The 21,197-nt window shown below is 32.0% G+C and overlaps 3 protein-coding genes across 5 annotated transcripts; 1 reads left to right on the top strand and 2 right to left on the bottom strand.

Moving 5' to 3' along the window:
• Window positions 1-1,953: 1,953 nt before the first annotated feature.
• On the bottom strand, window positions 1,954-11,684 carry LOC128187791 (uncharacterized). 3 transcript variants are annotated; one of them, XR_008244088.1, is made up of 10 exons: window positions 11,553-11,684; window positions 10,766-10,837; window positions 10,285-10,524; window positions 9,825-9,980; window positions 9,215-9,385; window positions 8,784-8,892; window positions 7,815-7,936; window positions 7,523-7,570; window positions 4,510-4,900; window positions 3,784-3,921 (listed from the first exon to the last, which is right to left on the bottom strand). XR_008244088.1 is itself a non-coding variant. In XM_052858386.1 (9 exons), exons 2-9 carry the CDS (start codon window positions 10,830-10,832, stop codon window positions 3,635-3,637), a joined length of 1,200 nt encoding a protein of 399 aa, XP_052714346.1. In that variant the 5' UTR covers window positions 10,833-10,837; window positions 11,553-11,683; the 3' UTR covers window positions 1,954-3,634. The 3 variants fall into 3 exon arrangements, 2 of the variants coding, with proteins under 2 accessions (XP_052714346.1, XP_052714345.1); XM_052858386.1 differs by lacking the exon at window positions 4,510-4,900 and having other exon boundaries at window positions 1,954-3,921; window positions 11,553-11,683; XM_052858385.1 differs by having other exon boundaries at window positions 3,779-4,900; window positions 11,553-11,683.
• Window positions 11,669-15,295, top strand: LOC128187793 (uncharacterized). The gene is made up of 7 exons (XM_052858388.1): window positions 11,669-11,833; window positions 12,049-12,117; window positions 12,460-12,528; window positions 12,660-12,754; window positions 13,623-13,722; window positions 13,838-13,975; window positions 14,269-15,295. Exons 1-7 carry the CDS (start codon window positions 11,774-11,776, stop codon window positions 14,503-14,505), a joined length of 768 nt encoding a protein of 255 aa, XP_052714348.1. The 5' UTR covers window positions 11,669-11,773; the 3' UTR covers window positions 14,506-15,295.
• Window positions 15,296-15,563: 268 nt separating this feature from the next.
• LOC128187792 (V-type proton ATPase subunit d-like) lies at window positions 15,564-20,160 on the bottom strand. The gene is made up of 8 exons (XM_052858387.1): window positions 19,957-20,160; window positions 19,200-19,371; window positions 18,598-18,776; window positions 18,253-18,332; window positions 17,667-17,744; window positions 16,991-17,167; window positions 16,559-16,636; window positions 15,564-16,399 (listed from the first exon to the last, which is right to left on the bottom strand). Exons 1-8 carry the CDS (start codon window positions 20,087-20,089, stop codon window positions 16,238-16,240), a joined length of 1,059 nt encoding a protein of 352 aa, XP_052714347.1. The 5' UTR covers window positions 20,090-20,160; the 3' UTR covers window positions 15,564-16,237.
• Window positions 20,161-21,197: the final 1,037 nt, after the last annotated feature.

Here is a 21,197-nt window from a genome sequence, read left to right on the forward strand (position 1 = left end):
TGCAATACTACCAGGTATTTATTTTCAAATTAACACATAATATTAAATATGCTGTGGAGATTTCAAAAGGGAAATGCCTTATCCATACTGATCAAACCACTATTTAATCTTTTCTTCGAAGTCATCTGGTAAATCCCACTTCTATAGGAAGATCAAGCCATAAAAGGTTCATTTCCTACTAAATAAGCTTTGTGAAACGTGTTTTTTTTATTGTAATTTAAGTTTTCTGTTTCTAAATTTAACAGGCATCAGTTTAAATTCTGTTCCCAGAGGCACGTTTTGTACACAAGTTCTCTGGGTCGGTAATGATTTTTCCTAGCGTTGTAATTTCTCTGCATGCAACAAGGTTAATAGTGTTTTCACCTTTGTAAAAAGCCCTAAAGGCTTCTTGACATTGGAAAATGTTGGCATAAATTCAGAATATATCTTTAAGTTAATAAGCGCTAATGGTGATGAGAATTAATGCATAACATTTTTTGATTCCCAGAGCGCATTTAAGTTATGATGATAGACAGTTCTGCATGGTAATAATAAATTATAAATAATAAGAAAAATTTAAATTGCATATTTCTGTTGGAGGCATGTTTTTTTCCCTTATTCCTTATATTCAGCTTCTTTGGATATCGTACAATTTCATGATATCATTTGTAGATACAGGATAATTATAATCAATTTCATCACTGCGTCAAAAGAATGTCATATTTTATGACATATAGACCGACTGACAGATTTTTAATAATCACAAAAAAGTCGTCACATCAAACGCAAAATTATGCTCATTAATGCTTGGATGTTGTTCAATCGGCACCTACAAAGAGGAAATAGCTGATAAGGACAGGGCGTTTAAATTTCTGTCATTTACAATGCATTATATTCAAATGTTGTCTTAATTAAAAGATTATATAGGTTTAGCCACTTCATTTCAAAATTCCAAAATTGTAACGATCTGATCTCAACTGTCTCTTGTGTTTGAGTAAAAGAGAGCGTTGCTTTTTTTTTTTTTTTGTAAAGAACACCAGGAGTCCGGTTGAAAAACAGTAGGTCAATGCCAGGAATTGTTTTTCTCAAGATTACGAATTCATCGAATTATAGCACAACTTGATCTATTCAGTGAATATTCTTGTCTAGACAGAATACAAACATGATTGATTTTTCTGTGACGAAATTATCTGGCAACTGATTTCAAATTTATGGTACAGTGTCTCACCGTTGAAAGTGTTATCAATAAGACAACATCCTATAGTACATGTACAAAAACTCTCCTGGTTGGACTTCACCGCAAAATTAAAATAGAATCATTTTAAACAAACTGCGAATAAATTTAATAAGATTTCTGTAAATTTATTCACTTGGGCATTTGTAAGATAAGAATTACATGCTCTAGGCCATATACAACACTGCATGCCCAAAAGTTCTTGAATATTATGTACAGTAAACTGACATACATACACTGTCCACAAATGGATTATGTTGCAATTCTAAAGTCTTACGCAATTTGATGTACCAAAGATTTTATTCATTTAAAAGATTTCTATCACATTGCTTTATAAATCCATCGCCAAAGCTGATATGGCCAAAGTTTTAAAAAACCTAGAAGTTTATTAAATTCCAGTATCATCTAGTACTTTAATTTTTTATGGCTGCAAAAATTGGGGCTAATCTAAACCAAAAAAAAATGATTAGGCTGCAGCATGTAAGTGTGCATGAATAAACAAATCTAGCATTTACAAAATATCAGGTTTACAATTACAAGTACCTATACATCAACAATATACATGTATTTAACATGTATAGGAAACTAATATGACTCCCTTCTCTTAGAACTTTCTCAAGATGTTTTGCAGCTTTTTGGTGATGTAAAGTAAAAACCTACAAGGCGTAATAATAAAATTATCAAATTTATGTATTTATTATCAATTTTACTAATAAGAAGAAAATAAGGTACAAATGAACTCTGTTTTCTCACTTTATTAACAAAAACAAATTGTATATAAATATATATTACAGGCTGAGCATTACCAACAATTTTAATTTACAAATTGATATATGTACATGTATGTGACTGTATAAAAGTAATAAAATACTCGAGCATTACAAAGGCATAGACATGTATTTCAACATATGTACCAAATTTGGTATATTTATACAAAAATGCAATAGGTTTAATATATGTAATTCTGCAATGCCTGTATTTATCCCCACTTATTCTACACAATGCCCTTTCTATCTATAAATACCAAACGCAAAGGACAAATATGACAAGTATTTAACAAAAAACCCCAAACATTTATATTTGGTTTTAGCATACACTTTAGGTTTATTAAATTGAAAATTGGTGGAAGCATCCCCCTTCCTCCCCCCAAAAAGGCTTTGTCAAATTCTATTAGATATGTAACCTTATAATAACACAAAAACACACGAATTGAGACTAGGCAAGGGATAATTCACTACATTGAAGCTATACAGAATGGACAATTCACTTCAATTCAGATTACTCCACATAAATATCACAGATAAAATACACACAAAACTTGGGTTGTCTTGAGATTCTCTTTCTACCTACCCTCTGATAAGAAAGATAACTCTCGATAGAACTTAATTTACATCAGCTTTTGATCATCTTACATCAAATTGTCGTGATAAATTTTGCCCTTAAAATTTGCTAAAACTGCATGTAACTTGGATTTCTTGAAGAATATCATCATTATTCATGCAAACTTTTAGCTGAGAGTACAGAGATCAAAGTGATATGAACCTTAATTAGCTTCTGTTTCATAAAAGACATTGTTATAGCTTAATACAATATCTACACATTTGCTTAGATATTCAATTCTGTAAAATAATTATTTAAAAAATACATTTTTCCTGCGATTCAATTTGTACATTATCAATTTGTCTATTTCAATTCTTATGAGATAAACATCCTTCACTTGACATTAAATGCAGACTGCTGACGTACGAAAATTACAGAAATATTATTCACTTGATAAAACCAAGCAACATAGGTTTTATAATTTCTCATGTCACCAGAAATATTATGCATCATTAATTATGGTAAAGCTTAGATTGTATTGGTTATACTATTAATATCCACAAATAAATGTTGCCGGTTCATGTACAGAGTACTGCAGATGGTTATAAAAAATTAACATGCATTAATTATCAATTCATAATCCATGCAAATCAGACATACATTGGCTCTGACTCACTAAAATTTAAGAATATACCGTAAGTATTAAAATCAAAACACTTTACGAGTATCAGAATAAAAAATTACATGCACTTCCACCCATCCCTATTCACATTATTGATTTGGCAATGTCATTTTCATGTCATAAGAATTAAGATCCAGTCATATTACATACTAGTATAACAAACCTGACCCATGCAAACAGAATATAAAATAAATCAATAGTACATATAATGGTACTTGATGGTCAAAAATATCTATTCTCATGCTATTTTTAGTTCAATCATAGACATCTAAACTCTACAAATCCACAGTTTTTTTTTTAATGATTCCACTAAAAAAAAAAAACAAACAAACATAAATCAACAAACTTAATGTAAATCTCTAAGAACAGCAAATTACCTCACATTCTGATAAAAATCAAGATCGTCAGTTATATACATCTTAGTAAAGCGAAGGTCGTGTATTTCCCATGTGATCATCATATGAAGGCGGAGAATTGGAGAACCCGGTCTCCTTGGAGTTTGACGCCCTTCGCTGATTGGCTAATCGATTCCTCTCGGTGTTCTCCAGTGTTAGCCTGTCCACCTCTCCCTGACCGGGCAGGTAATTGTTATTCCGTGAAATCTGAACTTTCCTGACACAAAAGACGAGGATCAAAATGATTATCAGGGCTGCGCCTCCTGCCCCGAGGGATACAGCCCAGGGGAACTGGTGGGATCCATTCTTCTCTGAAATCACATGGGGGCTATTGTTCATATTTTGTTAAATATATTGTACAGTTGAAAAAAAAAAATCTACTGATCCTTCAGTCAAAATCACACAATTATAATTACTCTCTACAGTATTCTAATCAGTGAACAACTTTTGATATATGAAGCTTTCAAGAAAAAAAAAAGAATATTGAGAGATCTACATGTGAAAACCATACATTTAATGGTATTTCAAAACACACAGAGAAAAACTCTAGGTTTATAATAAATAGGCAAAGTAATGCATATGTTAGAAACAAACCAACAGAATTAAAGAACACATTTGATGTGTTAGTTTTCTGAAACATGATTAATAGAAAACAATGTAAGAGATATTGTATTAAATCTGGGTAAGCTAACGGGCACTGTGCACACCATAAGAAAAATGATTATGACATCATATAAAATTAATGTAACGGTTAAAATGCAAAAAAAATTCAATGACCCTTTGACACAATATTAACACAATATCAAACAAAATACATGTTACTCATTTGAGACAAAAACAATCAACAATATATGAAAAAATATTAAAAGCCATGACATATGATATGCAAGTACAAGTACATTAGATATCTTTTTAGGATTTCACGCGCCATTCCAGAAAGTCATTCATCTGCAAGACATGGATAGTTTTTCTATGTTAGTTTGGTAATGTAATGATGAAGTTGAGCTTCCTCGTATGATGGAGGGAGAGATGTAGTATCCGTATCTCTCATTGAGATACTTGAGTCACGATCTTGCGCCGAACTGTTTCGAGCAGCCGAGTTATTTCCCCTTCTTCCGCTACTACTGGTTCCTGGTCTGTAGTTTGCTTGACGTCTGTTGTTTTCCGACCGAATTCTCGCCGCGTTTTTACGCCGTATCCAACAATACAAGATAGTGCTCAGTATAATAAGCAGTATCCCGCCCCCAATGGATAAAATTATCACCCATCGCAAGGACACAGGCTCAAAATCTGAAAATAAAAACATTGAAAAATACGCATTCTGCACAATTTCAATCTTAGTTGAAAGAATTACCAGTAGCATGTACAAGTACTAATGTGATGGAAAAATACAGAGTTATTATGCTGCAAAGTAAATGATACAATATGTTGATTTGATGGAAAATACACCAAAAATCAAAAATATGAAAACATTGATCTTTAATTATTTTTTTTATTAACACTTTCAAATTGGAAGTTTCAACTAGTCGTTAACTGCACAAGTATATTTGAAAAAGTGCTAAAAGCCTTGCTATTTTTTCCATCTTTTTTATTGTGTTAGCTCAATAATATAGAGAATTTCTTTAAATAACCAGATACATAAAGCTTCGAGAAAAGTTTCTTTTTTTAATACAAATACCGGTATGTATTAAAATTAAAGGCATACACAACTTTAAAATGGATTTATATTTCTTTGTTGAGTTATAGTACAGTTTATACAAACATGATTTTTTTTTTCAAATTCGGTTTAGCTATATTGACAATATAACCATCAAATTAATATTATATACTTAACACATATGTTTACATTTCTTGATAAGTAAGTTCACTTCTTACAATTTTTATTTTTTAACTTTGTAAATTTGCGTAGAATACTATTGTACTATTTTCATTTATTGTTGCTGTTTATAAACTTTTTTTTAGCTGTGCTAAAGTAAGTTGTCTTGAAATTCTTAACTTCAATTCCCATTGGTGCTAGTGAAGGGTTGAATTCAAAGCATGATATTTTTTGTGCGTAAAGCCATTCAAAATTTAATTAAACACAATCCAAAACCTCATTCAACAGTTCTTATTTGCATGGCTATATTGAATTCAAAGCAAATGTTTCAAAATGCATGGAAAACTGAATAGCAACATCAGTGCAGTTTATTTTCTAGCCCATATTCATTCTACAATCTGAGATTCAAAAATCTTTTTTTTTTCATTATATTCATTAAGAAAGCAAAACCATCTCACAAAATTATTTCATTTTAGACATGTACGTTTCACAATTTCATTTCACGATATCGTTTTACAATTTCTACACTCTTTAGTCTTCATGCTAGAACTGAACACAACTCATAAAAGGCATAGTCCGGCCGGCCATCATATGTCCTTTCATTATAACTATCCCTACAACCCTTATATAGACTGTGGACCTCTTAGCAGTTCAAATTATTTCACAGTACAAGTCTCAACTGTGTAAATGCACATCTTAGATCTCCAGGTTACTCAGCCACAAAAAATTAATATTTTTTATGAACTAATTGCAAGCCAGGTATAAAGTAATGATAAATATACAGGTCAGTGCATTATTTATAAACTAACAAAAAATGTGCATATATAACAACTTGAAGGAATAAATGCACAAAATTTAAGACATCAAACGGAATACTGCACACTGAGCTTAAATTGCAGGTGTGCAATCAGTTGTAGCAAAATTGAAGGGTTTATTTACCCATAAGCTGGTGCCTATTTATGAGTCACGTTCAGCATGAAGTACAATCTATATGAATAATCAATAATAGGAAACCCATGTGTTAAGTTAATGTTTAAAACAGTAAGAATTGATGACCTATATTATCACATTAGTGTATTGATACTTAAGAAATCATTATTGGTACAGTGTGCCAGCAATCAATATTTTTATATATAATTTACAATGAGAACAAAAATGCCATTAGAACATTTTTTTGTCTACTTTGAGAATATCTAGACTAAGTGGTTATTGAATATCCACAGTATAAGTGACAAAGGTAATTGTGTCATGCAATATACATGGTACCAGTTGGTGCCACTCTCTACAGGGTTATATTGTCGCTGGATAATTACCAGTACCTTTGAATATTGATTACTGCCTTATTTCAAAACTTTTCAAAATCAAGCTTTTGTACTAATATATAATGTAGAAAAGTGATTTTAATACTTGAAATCTTTGGAATAATCATAGTTTTGCTTTGGTCATTTGAGATAAAAACTGGGGGAGGGGCTGTTTTGTATAACCCTGTAGAAAGCAATAAAGCACAAGTAAGCAATGGTTAAAAGAATGCATGTGCATATAAATATATACATATACAGAGAAAGGTTACAAGAGCACCATATAACCACAGATTAAGATAACATATATACAGAAGAGAGAAAATGTACTTGATTAGTATTATCATAGATACATGTACAATAATTTTTTTTCTTTAAAATGTTTGGTGCACTGCTGTTAAGACTACTCTCAGTCTTTTAAATTACTTTGCTTATTCTGGAAAATTTAATTCAAATCATGACAGAGGTTTATGGAGGTGGTCAATTTTTCATAATGAACATGAACAAAAAATCAAAATGATTCTACATGGTTTCAGTAGCATACAATTATCCCATAATTTCTTTACTTTTGTTACTGAGATATACACGGTTTTAAAGTAATGCCAAACAACTTGAAGAAAAATAACACACCATTTATAAATGGTATTCTATGCTAATTAATATATGATAAAAAATTATGTGCATTTTTGGCTATCTTTAACACATTTTAGCTCTATATAGTGTCATAAAATCACATATCAAGAAAGTAGATTCTGTTATGTAAGTATGGTCATAGTAACAAATTAATTTTACACTTACTGTCTTTGTCAACAGCTTCTGGTATCCTGAAAAATTTTGTCTCTTCAACTATTGAAAAAAAAAAATATTTCATGTCATCTTAATGCATAGACAACTGCAAGGTATATGATTCACCTAAAAATCTTAAACAAACATCTAAAATCTTCTCTCTCTTGAATTTTTTGTTAAGTCTTGAAGTCTAATTTAAAATACTTTGTCCATTCAAAATCCAATTCTTAATTTCAAAGAAATTTATTGGGTCAGTGAAATCATAATATAAATAGTATGTATTATCAAAGACTATAAAATGAACCTTTCTTCCTTTGACAAACAAATGGAAACTTTTCTCTGGTGCAATGTCTAAACTCCCATTTTGCATTCGTTGTATCTTGAATAACACAGTCATTTGTTTCGGAAATTGATGATGTCTGCAATCTACAAAATAAACAATTAATACAGTATTGTATTGTTCATGACTAGGAACCATGCAGTTCATGGATTTAATGTATATACATAAATAAATTGTACAAAAAAATGTACTGTGGTTTTATTAATATTCAAGGGTATCTATCGGGGATGAAGTGAAAATCACAGTTTCAAGGATAGGTAAATTTGTGGCAAAAGACCCCATCAATACGAATTTTTAATAGAAATTACACTTCGATGAACATTTAATTTCGCGGATCAACTAAACAACGAAATCCACGAAAATTAGTATTCAACAAATATTGATGAAACCACAGTATAGATATATAAATACACTGTAATCACAATTTTAAACAAGACTGCAGGATATTGATGTTACAAAATACAATTTATAGTGGGGTTGCTATAAAATATACGTGCAGAGCAAACTTGAATTGTATCTGCCAGTAAACTGATAAGGCTTTAATTATATCACACATTACTCTCATTAATTATAACCTGATTTGATTGTGACTTAACAGCAGAATTACATGTATTTGTATGAGGGTCCTGGTGACAGTTTTTGTGAACAATTTCATAATTTTGACAAAGATGTTAATTAGAGGAAGGGGTGTTGATGTAAATAGAAAATTTAAAGAACTAAACTACGTGTATAATGAATACTGATGATTGACAAAAATATTATATCTGAGTGGTATTTAAAAACGTTTTTTAATTCAGTTACATGTTGATGTAAAAATAAGCATTTAAGAAATGAAATTATCTTCTCACAACAGAGACTTGATATACTGGTATATCTGAATTATAGTTTATACTATCAAAACTAGCATTTTCACTTGATTTTGTATTGTCTTACTTGCTGTTCGGGTAAAGTGTTGTGTCATCAATCCATTCTATAGTGTTTTCTGTCTCAATGTCATTTAACCCAATCCAAAATTTCTCCACAGAAACATTTACTGCATAAGCTATATAAAAGAGAATGTTTCAGCATCTTGTAAAATTTTTAAAAATGTGAATTGGTTTCAAAAAATTTTTCATTCCTTAAATAAGAAAGTTATTTAAAAAATTATTTTAAGGGTGAGTATTGCTAAAATTTCATACTTATGCACTTATTAACAAATGAAAATTAACTTATTTAACATTAATAATACACATATGTATCACATACTGGTTATCAAACCAAGATTTACAGACTCCTTAACAGCAGTGGCGATATCTTGGACCACTGCAAGTCATGTAAATGGAAGACTCAACTGCTTTTGAAATGCACATTCTGTGATTTCTTACCTTGAATCACTGTAAATATGGCTTCTGTTGGGATGACAATTAAGTTAGACATGCTGTATCCACAGTACTCCTGGGCAGTGGACCAAACAAGGCCATCAGTGGGGTTTGTCATAATTTTGTAGCACTCCATGGGAGATAACTCTCTCCATTCTGGAGGACAGGATGTATTTCCTGCAAAAAAAAAATATATTAAGTAGTTGACAAATACTGCATACCAGTAACTATGGAGTTTTTTTTAGAAACCAAAACACAAAAACTTGCATCCACAATATATTTTACAATATGTAAATGAATAAACACATATTAATAACATTAAAGGAATGAAAAAAATCATAGACACTCTATCATCTAATTTTATTTAAAAGTCTATATTGTCTATACTGTTGATATAATAGGAGTTTAAAATCTTCTATATAGACTGGAAATGCATCATTTATGAAACTACTGTAGATAGGGAATGCCTATGACAATCTTCGCTAGCCAAGGGATATGATCCACAGTGTTTTTCAGAGAAACATCGTGGATTGTCACCCTTGACTTGCCAAAATGATCAATAACCAAATGAGATACATTCTTCATGTGTCCTACATTTACTATGAAGATGGCTTACCAAAAGTTTGGAATTGCAGTCTGATGCCTGAATAATCATAAAAGTTCTTGTCATTGGTAGAGAACCTGAGGTAAATATGTTGGCCTTTGCTGGTGACCTCAAAAGGATTGAAGTAGCCGCACAGTGAGACCAAAACCTCCAAGCTTGGTGTCTCCCCTAAAAAAACATTATATGTCATTCCAATGTGTTACAGTTTTGGATTCTGCGAGACAAATCCATTTAATATTCAATTGTTCAGATTGTATTGATCAGAATTTTGCATTCAAATAATTTCATTGGCACTGAAGTTATACAAACAAACTAAAACTAAAAATAGCATATATATAATGGAATTAAATTCATTCTGATCAACAAATGAGTAAAATTGCAAACTTTACTATGAAAAGAGAGAAAGAGAGAGAGAGAGAGAGAGAGAGAGGGAGAGATTATTTTTTTTAACACAGACATCAGGTCTAATTACCCTCCAATATAAAAAGGCTGTCCCTGGTAAAGCAGGAGGTGTAGGGAGGGGTGTACTCTAAGTTGGAGGACAGTATCTTCATGTGTAGCTGGTTCCCATCTCCTGCATTTATCTTCCAGGAACAGTCCACATTGTTGTCATAGCTGCCAGCCCCCAAGGCTATTGTGTGAATTATTCCTGTGGACTCACCTTCGATGCTTATGGTTTCTTTATCTTTGCAGTAGTATGTTGTTGCAAATCCTGTTAAAAAATAGTCAGAATAAAATTGACCAAAAATATCAACATTAAGTTCACAATCAGTCAGACTTTTTTAAATGAAATTTTGGATTCATGTTCCACCTAACAGGCCAAGTTTGGAAATAACAACAAAATTTTTTATTATAATTAATGAAAATAAATGATTCTCAGTCTAATTAAAATCTCATTTCATGTTTGAAAGGTAAAACTATTATCTATCTTTTTATGACCTGCATTATCTTACCTTTGCATAAAAAAGTAGATATATAAGCAGCAAAAAAGATGCTGCCCAATATCTTCATGTTGCTCATACCATCTACAAAAGGTAACAACATTTGTTACTGTTTTTTTTTAATTAAGACTACCCTCTAGAAGGTCAACTTTATTGTAAGTTAATTACTGAACACATTTTGTGCATATATTTGACAAGAACATTGCACCTTTTACATTATATGTCCCCAAAATTCTTCTAAACACTATCACCAGCCGGGCATAGTGAAGTGGTGTTTATTGTTTACATGCTATTTAAGTAGTGACTCTTGATCTGCACATGAATTTAACATACTTCACGTTTAGAGATTGGTTAGCATTTACAAGTATTGATTCAAATAAATATATATAAGAATATCATTTTCCAAAAGAAAACAAAAAGAACCAGTATTGATCTGCCCAATATTGATATCGATTTCCTTTATAGGAGAAGGTCAAAAAGAAAGTACAGGTATTTGGCAATCTGATAGTCAGTAGCCAAGTCTCTGAATATAATAACAACTTTATGCACAAGCACACACATGTATTGTATATCCATCTTAAACTTTGGTATAACAACTGCCTATATAGGCCTGCATGTAAGATAAAGGAACCTGTAATAAAATATCTTTGCAATACATATACATGATCATGTACACTGATAATCAGATATATATTCAGCCTCTGGATTACACATGGTGACACTCAGTTGTGCAGAACTAAATAAATAAGATATAGTTAATTCTTTTCGTGTCTTATAATTAATGAATTTACTGTCTCACCTTGATAAATTAATCAAATAGGTACTTCCTGAAGTAATCGAATGTGTTCATTTTGAAATATTGTTTTCATCCGTGTGTAGCTTTCCAGCCTTTACGGAGCTGAAGAGTTCGATCTGCTTGTTGACATCCGGTCTTGAGGTTGCCAGGAAGCAGGGTCATAGACTCGTAGACTTTTAACTAGACAATTTTCAGCAGTCGGTCCCATCTTATCCATTAAGACAATGGCGAAAGGTGCAATGGATTCTTCCACCTTCCAGGCTCTAGTTGATAAAGTTCAACAGGTAATGGCACGAGATATTTCGCGTTTCTATGGTAAACAATCAGCTGTCAAAATCACATATTCTTATTTTCCTTACATTTAGGTTTCTTTTAATGGATTTTCTTATATTGATATGTTCTGATTTGACATTAATTTTCATTATTTAGTTTTAATACACAATTGTTATTCAGGGTCATACCAGTACATGTTGATATATCAATTTATTTCACATAATAGGAAACAACATCATCGGAGAGGAAGGTAGAGATACTTTACAGCTGCAGGGGATTCTATAATGCAGATCAGGTAATCACCATAAACAGTATTTCAATTCGAGATGATTATATGGAATCGTCGAAGTATTTTATCATAGTCAGCATTTCTTACTTGAGGGCACAATTACATTTGCATATCCAGAAAGCGGGAGGGGAGGGGGATCCAGACCACCCACCCCCCTCTAAATTCCGAACTATACAGACCTTATTGCATAGTTTATTAGAAAAGATTTTATTGTAAATCTGTTAACCATTCCAATTCAAATTATTGACTCTATAATATATTAATGCTATTCTAATTATTATTTATAATCAAAAATTGCACATTAAAAGGTGATTGGATTAATTAAGATTTTTATGCTTAATATTTCAGGCTGCTCGACTTCTTCATTGCTATGCCAATCCAGCTGATAAAATTAGAGTTCTACAAATTTTGGAGCCAGTAAGAAAAACATTTTTACTGATTTTGTACATGAAAGCATTCCATCATATGCCTCTTCCATTTTGGGTGAATTTTCAAAAAAATAAATTTTGAAAAGTTATGAAGTAATGTATTGTTTTGTTTTCTTACAGCGATTGTGTCAGATGACATGTAGAGAGGGAAGAGACATCATCAATGCTGTCAGTATCCACAATGATAAATTAATTGCCTTAGACTGCATTAAGCGGTAAGTTCCGTATTTTACAAACGTGCGAGACACAAAGTATTAATATACATTTACAGCGAATGACAGAATACCAGTAGAGTTTTCAATAGCTTGCTAGATTGATCAATAGGGTGTTCAATTTGGTCAGCAAGGTATCACATTAGGTTTAAATCTAGGTCATGTGATTACTCAGGTATGACAGCAATAGAGTGAGTTAATCTGGTTAACATTTGCACGTTTTGGGCCTTTTTGTTTCTCTCTGTTATCCTACATTACTGCTATAAAAGTCTGAACTAATTAAGCAGTCAGCACAAAAAAAACTATTAGTGCTGTAAGATGCACCAGGAATCAGGGAACCAAAATTTTTAATGATTTTTTGCAGGGAAAAATACCTCCTTTTTAAAGTTATGCTTTTCTCTTTTATGTGTTTCTTCAGAACTGCCTTTTGAATTACATTTTTTGGAAAACAAAATTCAAATTACTCCAAGCAGAATTGATGCTCTATAGAGTCCAGTGCTGTCAAGGTGGACATTCTTTTTCAAAGTCTATGAATAGAATAGCTAACAATAGGAGGGAGTGTTCTAGAGGTTTTCTTTGTGTAAAATGAATGGGTTGAGTGCAAAATAACAATCTACACTTGAGTAACCACAGGACCTAGATTTAAACCTGATGTGATACCTTGCTGACCAAATTGAATACCTATTGAGCAATCCAACAAGCTATTGAAAACTCTACCGGTATTCTGTAATTCGCTGTAATGTATGCTTTACAGATATTGAAAGTACAGTTTTTAAAAAAATTACTTTCAAAACGTACAAATTATGTTATACATTTGTATTTTGGTCACATGAATTGTCTTGATGTTTAAAAAATTCTATATTCTACCCAGTGTGCTTGGTGACTATCGCTCAAAACTAGGAGAGGAATACATTCTTAGTGCTTTCCCATTTGAGACGGACAAATACAGAGCAATGCAGATCCTGCAAACGGTAAGTGCATGCGATGAATCTAAAACAACTTTTAAAAAAAATTTTCTTCAGCTGTGTGTTTTTACCCTTAATTAAATAATTCTCCAGTTATGAATTTCTTAACTTAAATTTTTAGGTCAATTCTTTTGTTGGGGACTATGTGGCAGCAGGGGGCCACCAAGGGTACGCAGCATTAGGAGGTCTGTACACACAAGCCCGCCCAATGGTGCCTCACCTATACGGAAATGTTGCTGACCAAGCTCAGTTGATTCCTGTAAGTTATGCTTATAAGCTGCTCAACAGCATATTGACATGCATACAGTGTTACACACAGAGGTCAACTGTTTTTCCATTTCAGAGTCCAGTCAAAGAGGAAATCATTTGATAATTGTCATACATAAATTTTTAAACCTTACAGAAATTGCAGATTCACTTGTTGCACACAACAATTTTTTTTTGACAAAAGGGGTTTAAGATAGTGAATGAAAATTATTCAATTAATGAAAATATGAATAAAAGAAAAAAAGTCTGTTATTCACATACTTACTTCCAAGGGGTTCCTTTCAGGGTCATGGAAAAATAGAAATTCCTCCCGAGGCTCAGCCAGGGGTGGTCCCATCCATTTACACCGGTCACCCTTCTTATGCCTATCCCGCTGACAGGAGTTACGACGAGGACAGGGGATACCCTGGAAACTCCTCCCTGGGCCAGAGTCTGCCAGGAGATTACCCCAAAGGAGCCCCGCCCCTGGGGTATCACAGTGGAGCCCCAAACCCTACCGGCTTCTTACAACTGGAGTCATAAATAACCCCCTTAATGAAAACGTTACCTTTCAGGAAAAGCCATGAGTGTATAGTATTATAAACTGATCATTTTTTATTAAATTGATTGCATTTGTATAAACCCATAAAAAGTAACCCTTTATTCTTGAGTGGGACTGTTATCATTAAAGACAGGAGTACGGATTATTGAAGCATTTAATACTGATGAATTTTCTTGCTGTTATCTGATGGAGTTTCGAACGATTTTCTGTGTTTATCTTTTCACTGATGCACATACTTAGCATTAATCCTTATATTGGAAATGTATATTGATCAACTTCCAGAATAATTCATTTATGAGATTTTAGAATGTAAAACTACTGAATCATGTTATCAACTATATATTCAAAAATTAGCCTTCTTTAATATATTGGTTTCTTTTTTGTTTTATCAATAGAATACTATTTATGAATTTGTTTTTAATTACTTTATTTGTTAATTTTTGTTGAGTTTTGTTTTTGTTGGAAATTGATTTTTAAGTTAGCTATGCTCAAGTTGCTTTCAAGTTTTTTTTTTGTTCACTGACTTATTGATGTACCGTAACAACTTATAAAGCACGGGTGGTTTGGTGCATGTGAAGTGGAGAATTACATGGATGTATAACGCATATCAGTATTATATAGTCATTGTAGAAAATAGGAATATTTTATTTTTCACATTATGCTGTTTTCATCATTTTTTCCCCCTCTCTTTTCTGAAAAGTGTGAAAATCTATTGTGCATTGAACACTATAATATTAACACATTTGCAACAATAAATGTTTCATTGCTGAGTGATGTTGTTTTAGTTCTTTATCCCACTCTTTATAAAAGAAATACTTTTACTGTTTTGAAATACATTGTACAGTGACAAACAAGTGCTAGCAGCAATAATTATGAAAATACAAAGTACTACACATTTCATCTAATGTTTAAAAGTAAGAAAAATCTAGAAGAAAATTTAACCGATTCGGAATTTAAATGAAAAATATCTGATTCCCTTTTTAGAGAATAGCATTCATGAGGATATTCTTCAAAAGGAAACGAAAATCAAGAAACAGTAGTTATCTAATAATGACTTTAATACATTTTCTTGATTACATTTAGCTTGTGAAAAAGCTTACTATACCAGATGAGGCTTTTACAAGGAATGTCAATAACAACAGTAATATGTTATGATATTAATAAATGTATCACATCACGATCAAACCATCACAAATAAATGTTTTTCAACAGTCATGGAAGAATGTTCCACCAATTATAAGAATCTGTGGTTACAGTACTATGATAAAAATCATACATCTGACTAGAGTATACATGTAATGAACTGATCTGCTGACAGTTGGACTAAAGTCTACTACAAGAAATTTTTGTTTTCAGAATAGGTCTCCTACTACATTACATGCATACTACAACCTAACATCAAATTGTACAGGTGGATTTCATAAACTTGGAGAATTACTGTAAAAAAGGAGAAGTCACAATCCATGCTATCCTATTGCATTAATCAAAAGCATGGTGACATCATGCAGGAAATAGGCTGTACCCGCTTATATCATAACAATGATGTAATAAAAATTTCATCAATTTTTTTTCTGCATCAAATCACAGCCAATATATTAATTAATTCAATAAATACACAATAATCTTTATTATAATCCCACTTTTAATTAAAAATCCTCCTTTTAACAGCACTAAGAGAAGAAACTGTGGTCCTGATTGTTCAACCCTGATTGTTCAGAAAATGGGAATGTAGCTGTCAATCTTTGCCCTGTGTCGCTGGGCCACACACTCCGCGATCCAGATGATGTTCCTGTTCTCTTGCTCCTTCAGCTTCACGTAGGCATAAAACACACCAAACTGAAACTGCTGCATGAAGGAATTCTTCATGAAATTTACCTAAATTAATATAAATTAAACCTGGGATTTAATTCACTGTTTAGGAATCTAAATCTTGAATGCAACTTTATAGTCACAACCCTATGTGAAACTTAATTGGTTCCACTTAATCTACCTTGTATAAAGCACAAGTTTTTTTTTTATCTGAATAAAGTTTACCTCTTGTTCAAAGAATTTGTCCTCTAGAGTCTTCTCCCCTGGTCCAGTTCCACTACCTTCAAACAATTCCTTGTAGTGCTACAAAAGAAATTTTGCTTAAAAAATTTCTATCTGCGTCTTTTTATATTTAATATTCATGTATATGTAGCCTATACCATCTTACAATGAAAACCAGTGATAATTTTTCTAAATTGTTTATGTAAAAGAAATCATATACATGTACTTTAAATATACATAAGACTCCATGATCTTCAATAAATCTACACATACAAGTCATTGACATACCGGTACATATAAGTAAATTGCTTTTGCATAACTAACTCAACTCTTATCTACCAACAATTTCTTTTCTTTCAATCAGTGCAAAATCTGTATGACACTAGACTCAATCACAGCTTGATTATTTTAAACATACATCTTTTCCCCACTTACCCCGTAAATGTCAGCCACTTGTCTGACTTGATCGTAGTCATCAGCCTTGGCCAACAGCTGCAGACCATAGGGGTAGAGGTCCCCACAACGGGGGTACAGCTTGGCCCGGTCTTCTTTTGTCAGCTCCGTTCCAAACGAGTTGATGGTAATGATGAAAGCTCTTCTGTCTGCTTCAAACTGCAGTGAAAAAATACCCAGTACATGTAATGTACCAATAAAATACTGTGTGATCAGATAGATCTTCAGGACTCAATTTGATTATTTTTTTTGCACAAAATGAATACATGTAATATATTTAAAAATTCATTAATATGAATCCAACACATGCATATATTATGATTGTTGGACTGCTCATTATACATGTACCAGTATGTAATACAGTGGTCCCCCCTTTTATATAATATTTATTTTGTCTGGAAAAATTATTATGTTATCCAGACTACAGTATGATAATAATTGAACCCAGCAAAATTCATTGTGTCAAAGTATGAAATGTGCCTGTTCATGTTATATATTTTATCTATTTCTAGACAGGCAAAGTTAAGTCCACATACAGTTGCTATAAAAAAAACTTGTTTTTGTCCCTCAATTCTTTCAGAAATTTTCAGCCATGCATAAACAATAAATTTAGGGTTGACAAAAATATCATGCAGGTTTTTTAAAATGATCTTCTTACTGCAAGTGCCTCACACATGGCCTCAGCAGTGGCTCCACCCAATTCACGACAGAAACTGTGAAAATCCTCCAGGTATGCCTGCATGTTTCAATAAAGAAAAACATATTGTTATATAAACATATTGCAAACCAGGATACTCACTTTTTTAATATTAATATTTTTAATATAGCATTTTTTCAAATTCTTCATAAATACTGTAAAGGTATTACATTTAGTAGGATATTTTGAGAATATCTATTTTTCAGCAAGTGTGCATAAATTTTATAAAGTGTAAATCAGTAAATGAAAGTGTAGGATATCTAGTGAAAATATCTATTGGAAATTCTTCAGTCAATGTAAGTGTACTGTATCTAGTGGAAATTCTTCAGTAAATGAAAGTGTACAATACCTAGAGGAAGTTTATTCATCAGCATGTGTGAGTATATTTGATTTAACCAATATCTGTATGTATTTATTCATATATCTTTATGCAATGCATTCAGTGACGTACAGATATTTAATTTAGTAGAAACTGTTTTCAGTTAAAATCATTAATTAGAAATACACAACCAAATGTATTTTGTTTACAATAAATGAAGAAAAATACCTTATACAGTGTGTTTCTGATGATTTCAATGTTCATCTCATCAAGATCTTGTTCAGATATACAATCAAGGAAGTAGGGAGCTAAAAAATAGAAGAATTTATAATGTCATTTACATCACCCCATGTAAGGGCTTATCTCTTGAAATCAAAAGAATTTCTCATTACACAAGTATAATTTCCCATACTATGATAGTAACAAGGTTCCTCCATTCAGATAAAAGATAACCTTTTTTCTAATAAACAATCATACTTTGAATTTAGTCTACTGCTTTTCATGTCAAAAAAGTTTTGAAAAAGAACATCAGTGTTTCACTACTAGCATCTAGGTGCATTGGATTAGCCTTACCAATAGGAGTGTCCACCAGAACAGCATTGTACAATTCTGCTGGAGTGGAAGCGATGTGAATGGCCTCCATTTGTTCAAAGCTTCCCAAAGGATGACATTTAGGAATGAGCTCATTGATGGGTCGCTGGTGGAGAATTCCAGTGATCAAGAGGATGATATTGTCAATCATGTAACTGTACCTACAAAGTAATCATAAAATGTGACCATTTATGAGTATTATCAGTTCCCGGTACTTTGTTAGCCTCGGACCAATACACTGTAGACAAACTGATACTGTGTATCAATTTTCTGTGGATAAAGTGAAACTCACAGTTTCAAGGATACATAAAACATAAATTCATGGCCATTGACCCAATCAGTACAAAATGTTAGCAGAACTTGCACTTCAATGAACATTTAATTTCATGGATAAACTTAACAACAAAATCCATGAAAATTGGTATTTAACGAATATTGATGAAACCACAGTACCTTTTTGTGCTGTAAAAGTTTTATTTCATTTTTATGACAAACACCACTTACCAATCATCATTTAATAATTTACTGGTATACATTTCTGTTTAAAGACTGAAATAGATGAAACATAAATTTTGAATTCTTACGTGATATAATCTAAAAAGGTTGACAGTGGCTCTACACACTGATTGCGCAAGTGTTGAAATTCAACAACCAGTTTTTCTTTCAGTTTGTCATCAATCACAGATACTGTTAGGGGGCTTGGTTCATTTGCCAGAAAATTTCCATAGTCTGTACTCTGCAGATGTAATTTCAAGTCTAAAAAAATAAAAAGAATACATATGCCAGACAATACATTAAAACAATAGAGAAATGAATGTTTGAAAATAAAGCATCCCTAGCTCAACAGGTAGAGTGCCGGGGTTAATAATAAGTTCCAACCCTAGCAGATGCAAAATCTGTATGTCATATACGTTTATGATTCCATACACTGAGACAATATTTATTATAAAATTTAGAAGGAGTCAGTTTCAAAATCATAATCCAAATAATGTTGCAAATCTGGTATATATACATTACAATATTGAAACTTCTAGGGTTTTAAACTGATCTTATTCAGATAGAAATTGAAAAAAACTGATGTAAATATACTAAATAAAATCTGAATGTGGTATACAAATAATATGTCATGAATTATATAAACTAAATTCCTACAAAATTTGTAACAAGCAGCATAAATAAGAAAAACATCATCAGAATTAATCAAGTCCATACATAATTTAGGATATATAAAAATTAGTTGCATCAGATTTATGGCTTGAGATGGGGTTATTTCGAACAACAACAATTCGATGGAAGCTGTCATAAGACCCTGGGAGACGTCTGCTTTAAAAAATACTCTACCTTCGAGAGTTTCACATTGAACAAGGTTCAAATAATCATTTTGTCTCAAAATTCCGCTCTTGAATCCTCTAAGTAGACCTTCAAGATATCCATGGTCTACATTAAAGGTCATCTCAGGCATGTAGTTCATCATTTTTGCAAAATTATTTGTCAAATGCCAATGTTGTCGTGTGATCAATTACGGAAATGATAATTTTAGCTCGCCCCCTAACGGCGCAAAAACTGAAATGCCGATCCCGATTCATTTCTTCGTTCATTTTTTTAGGGGGGGGGGGGGGGGGGCTTTATTTTTAAAAAAAAAAGATTGTTCGCTTGTTAATCTGTAAAGATTCTAAGCTTTGTTAAAATTTTACTTGGAATTTTGGGCATTGAAAATACATTCTATATATAAATGGAAGAAGTATTATAAATCAGTATTTGACCATTAAACCTTGCATATGTTTCAAGTGTTGAAGTGTCTTTATAGCAATTAATTCTGCAAATTGACTGACATAAAAACATGAGTAGAAGACAAATTAAAAGTATTACACATACTAACCATGACCCAAACTCATATTAATAATTTTACCCAAATGCGATACATAAATTTAATATCGGCAAATTTATATAATTGCCGGTGAAAGAAGATCTACAGGGGAGGGAGAATCCAAAACACACGGTAAACATATCTCATCTGATGCATTTATTAAACTTTTTTTTTTACTGATTTTAAATATGACATATATATGACACACATATATTTACTTTTAGAAGGGGGGGGGGGGGACTTATGTTATGTATAAGCTAGTATACTGACTTGAACTCTTTCAGTACACGTAGACCAGTCTGATTGACTGTGCATGCACCGTCCCTTGGTACTCTCTGTTTTCAGGCCACTTTGTTTCTGAATAGCTGTTGTTGTTCACGCATTATCTCACACAGTGAAATGCGTAAACCCCATATATGTATTTCATCGTATTAATGAATCATTTTGCATATTGTTGCCTGTAATATGAACCTGGTCATTCTAGACAATTATTTCATTCATTATTTGTTATAACCACGATATTAAATTTTTTTAATGCATAACGTTATGTCCCCTGAGGGCCCTTGATTGGTGAATAAAAAAATAAATATAGTACCCCTAAACAATAGATTGGGTGGGTTTGTATGTTTCTTTTCAACTAAATGGGATTATGGCACAGGCGCTTGGGTTTTGTACTGATCAGCTGTCTACACCATGCGCGGACCAAATACATGTA

Source organism: Crassostrea angulata, chromosome 6 (genome assembly GCF_025612915.1).
Source record: "Crassostrea angulata isolate pt1a10 chromosome 6, ASM2561291v2, whole genome shotgun sequence".
Lineage (NCBI taxonomy): Eukaryota > Metazoa > Mollusca > Bivalvia > Ostreida > Ostreidae > Magallana > Magallana angulata.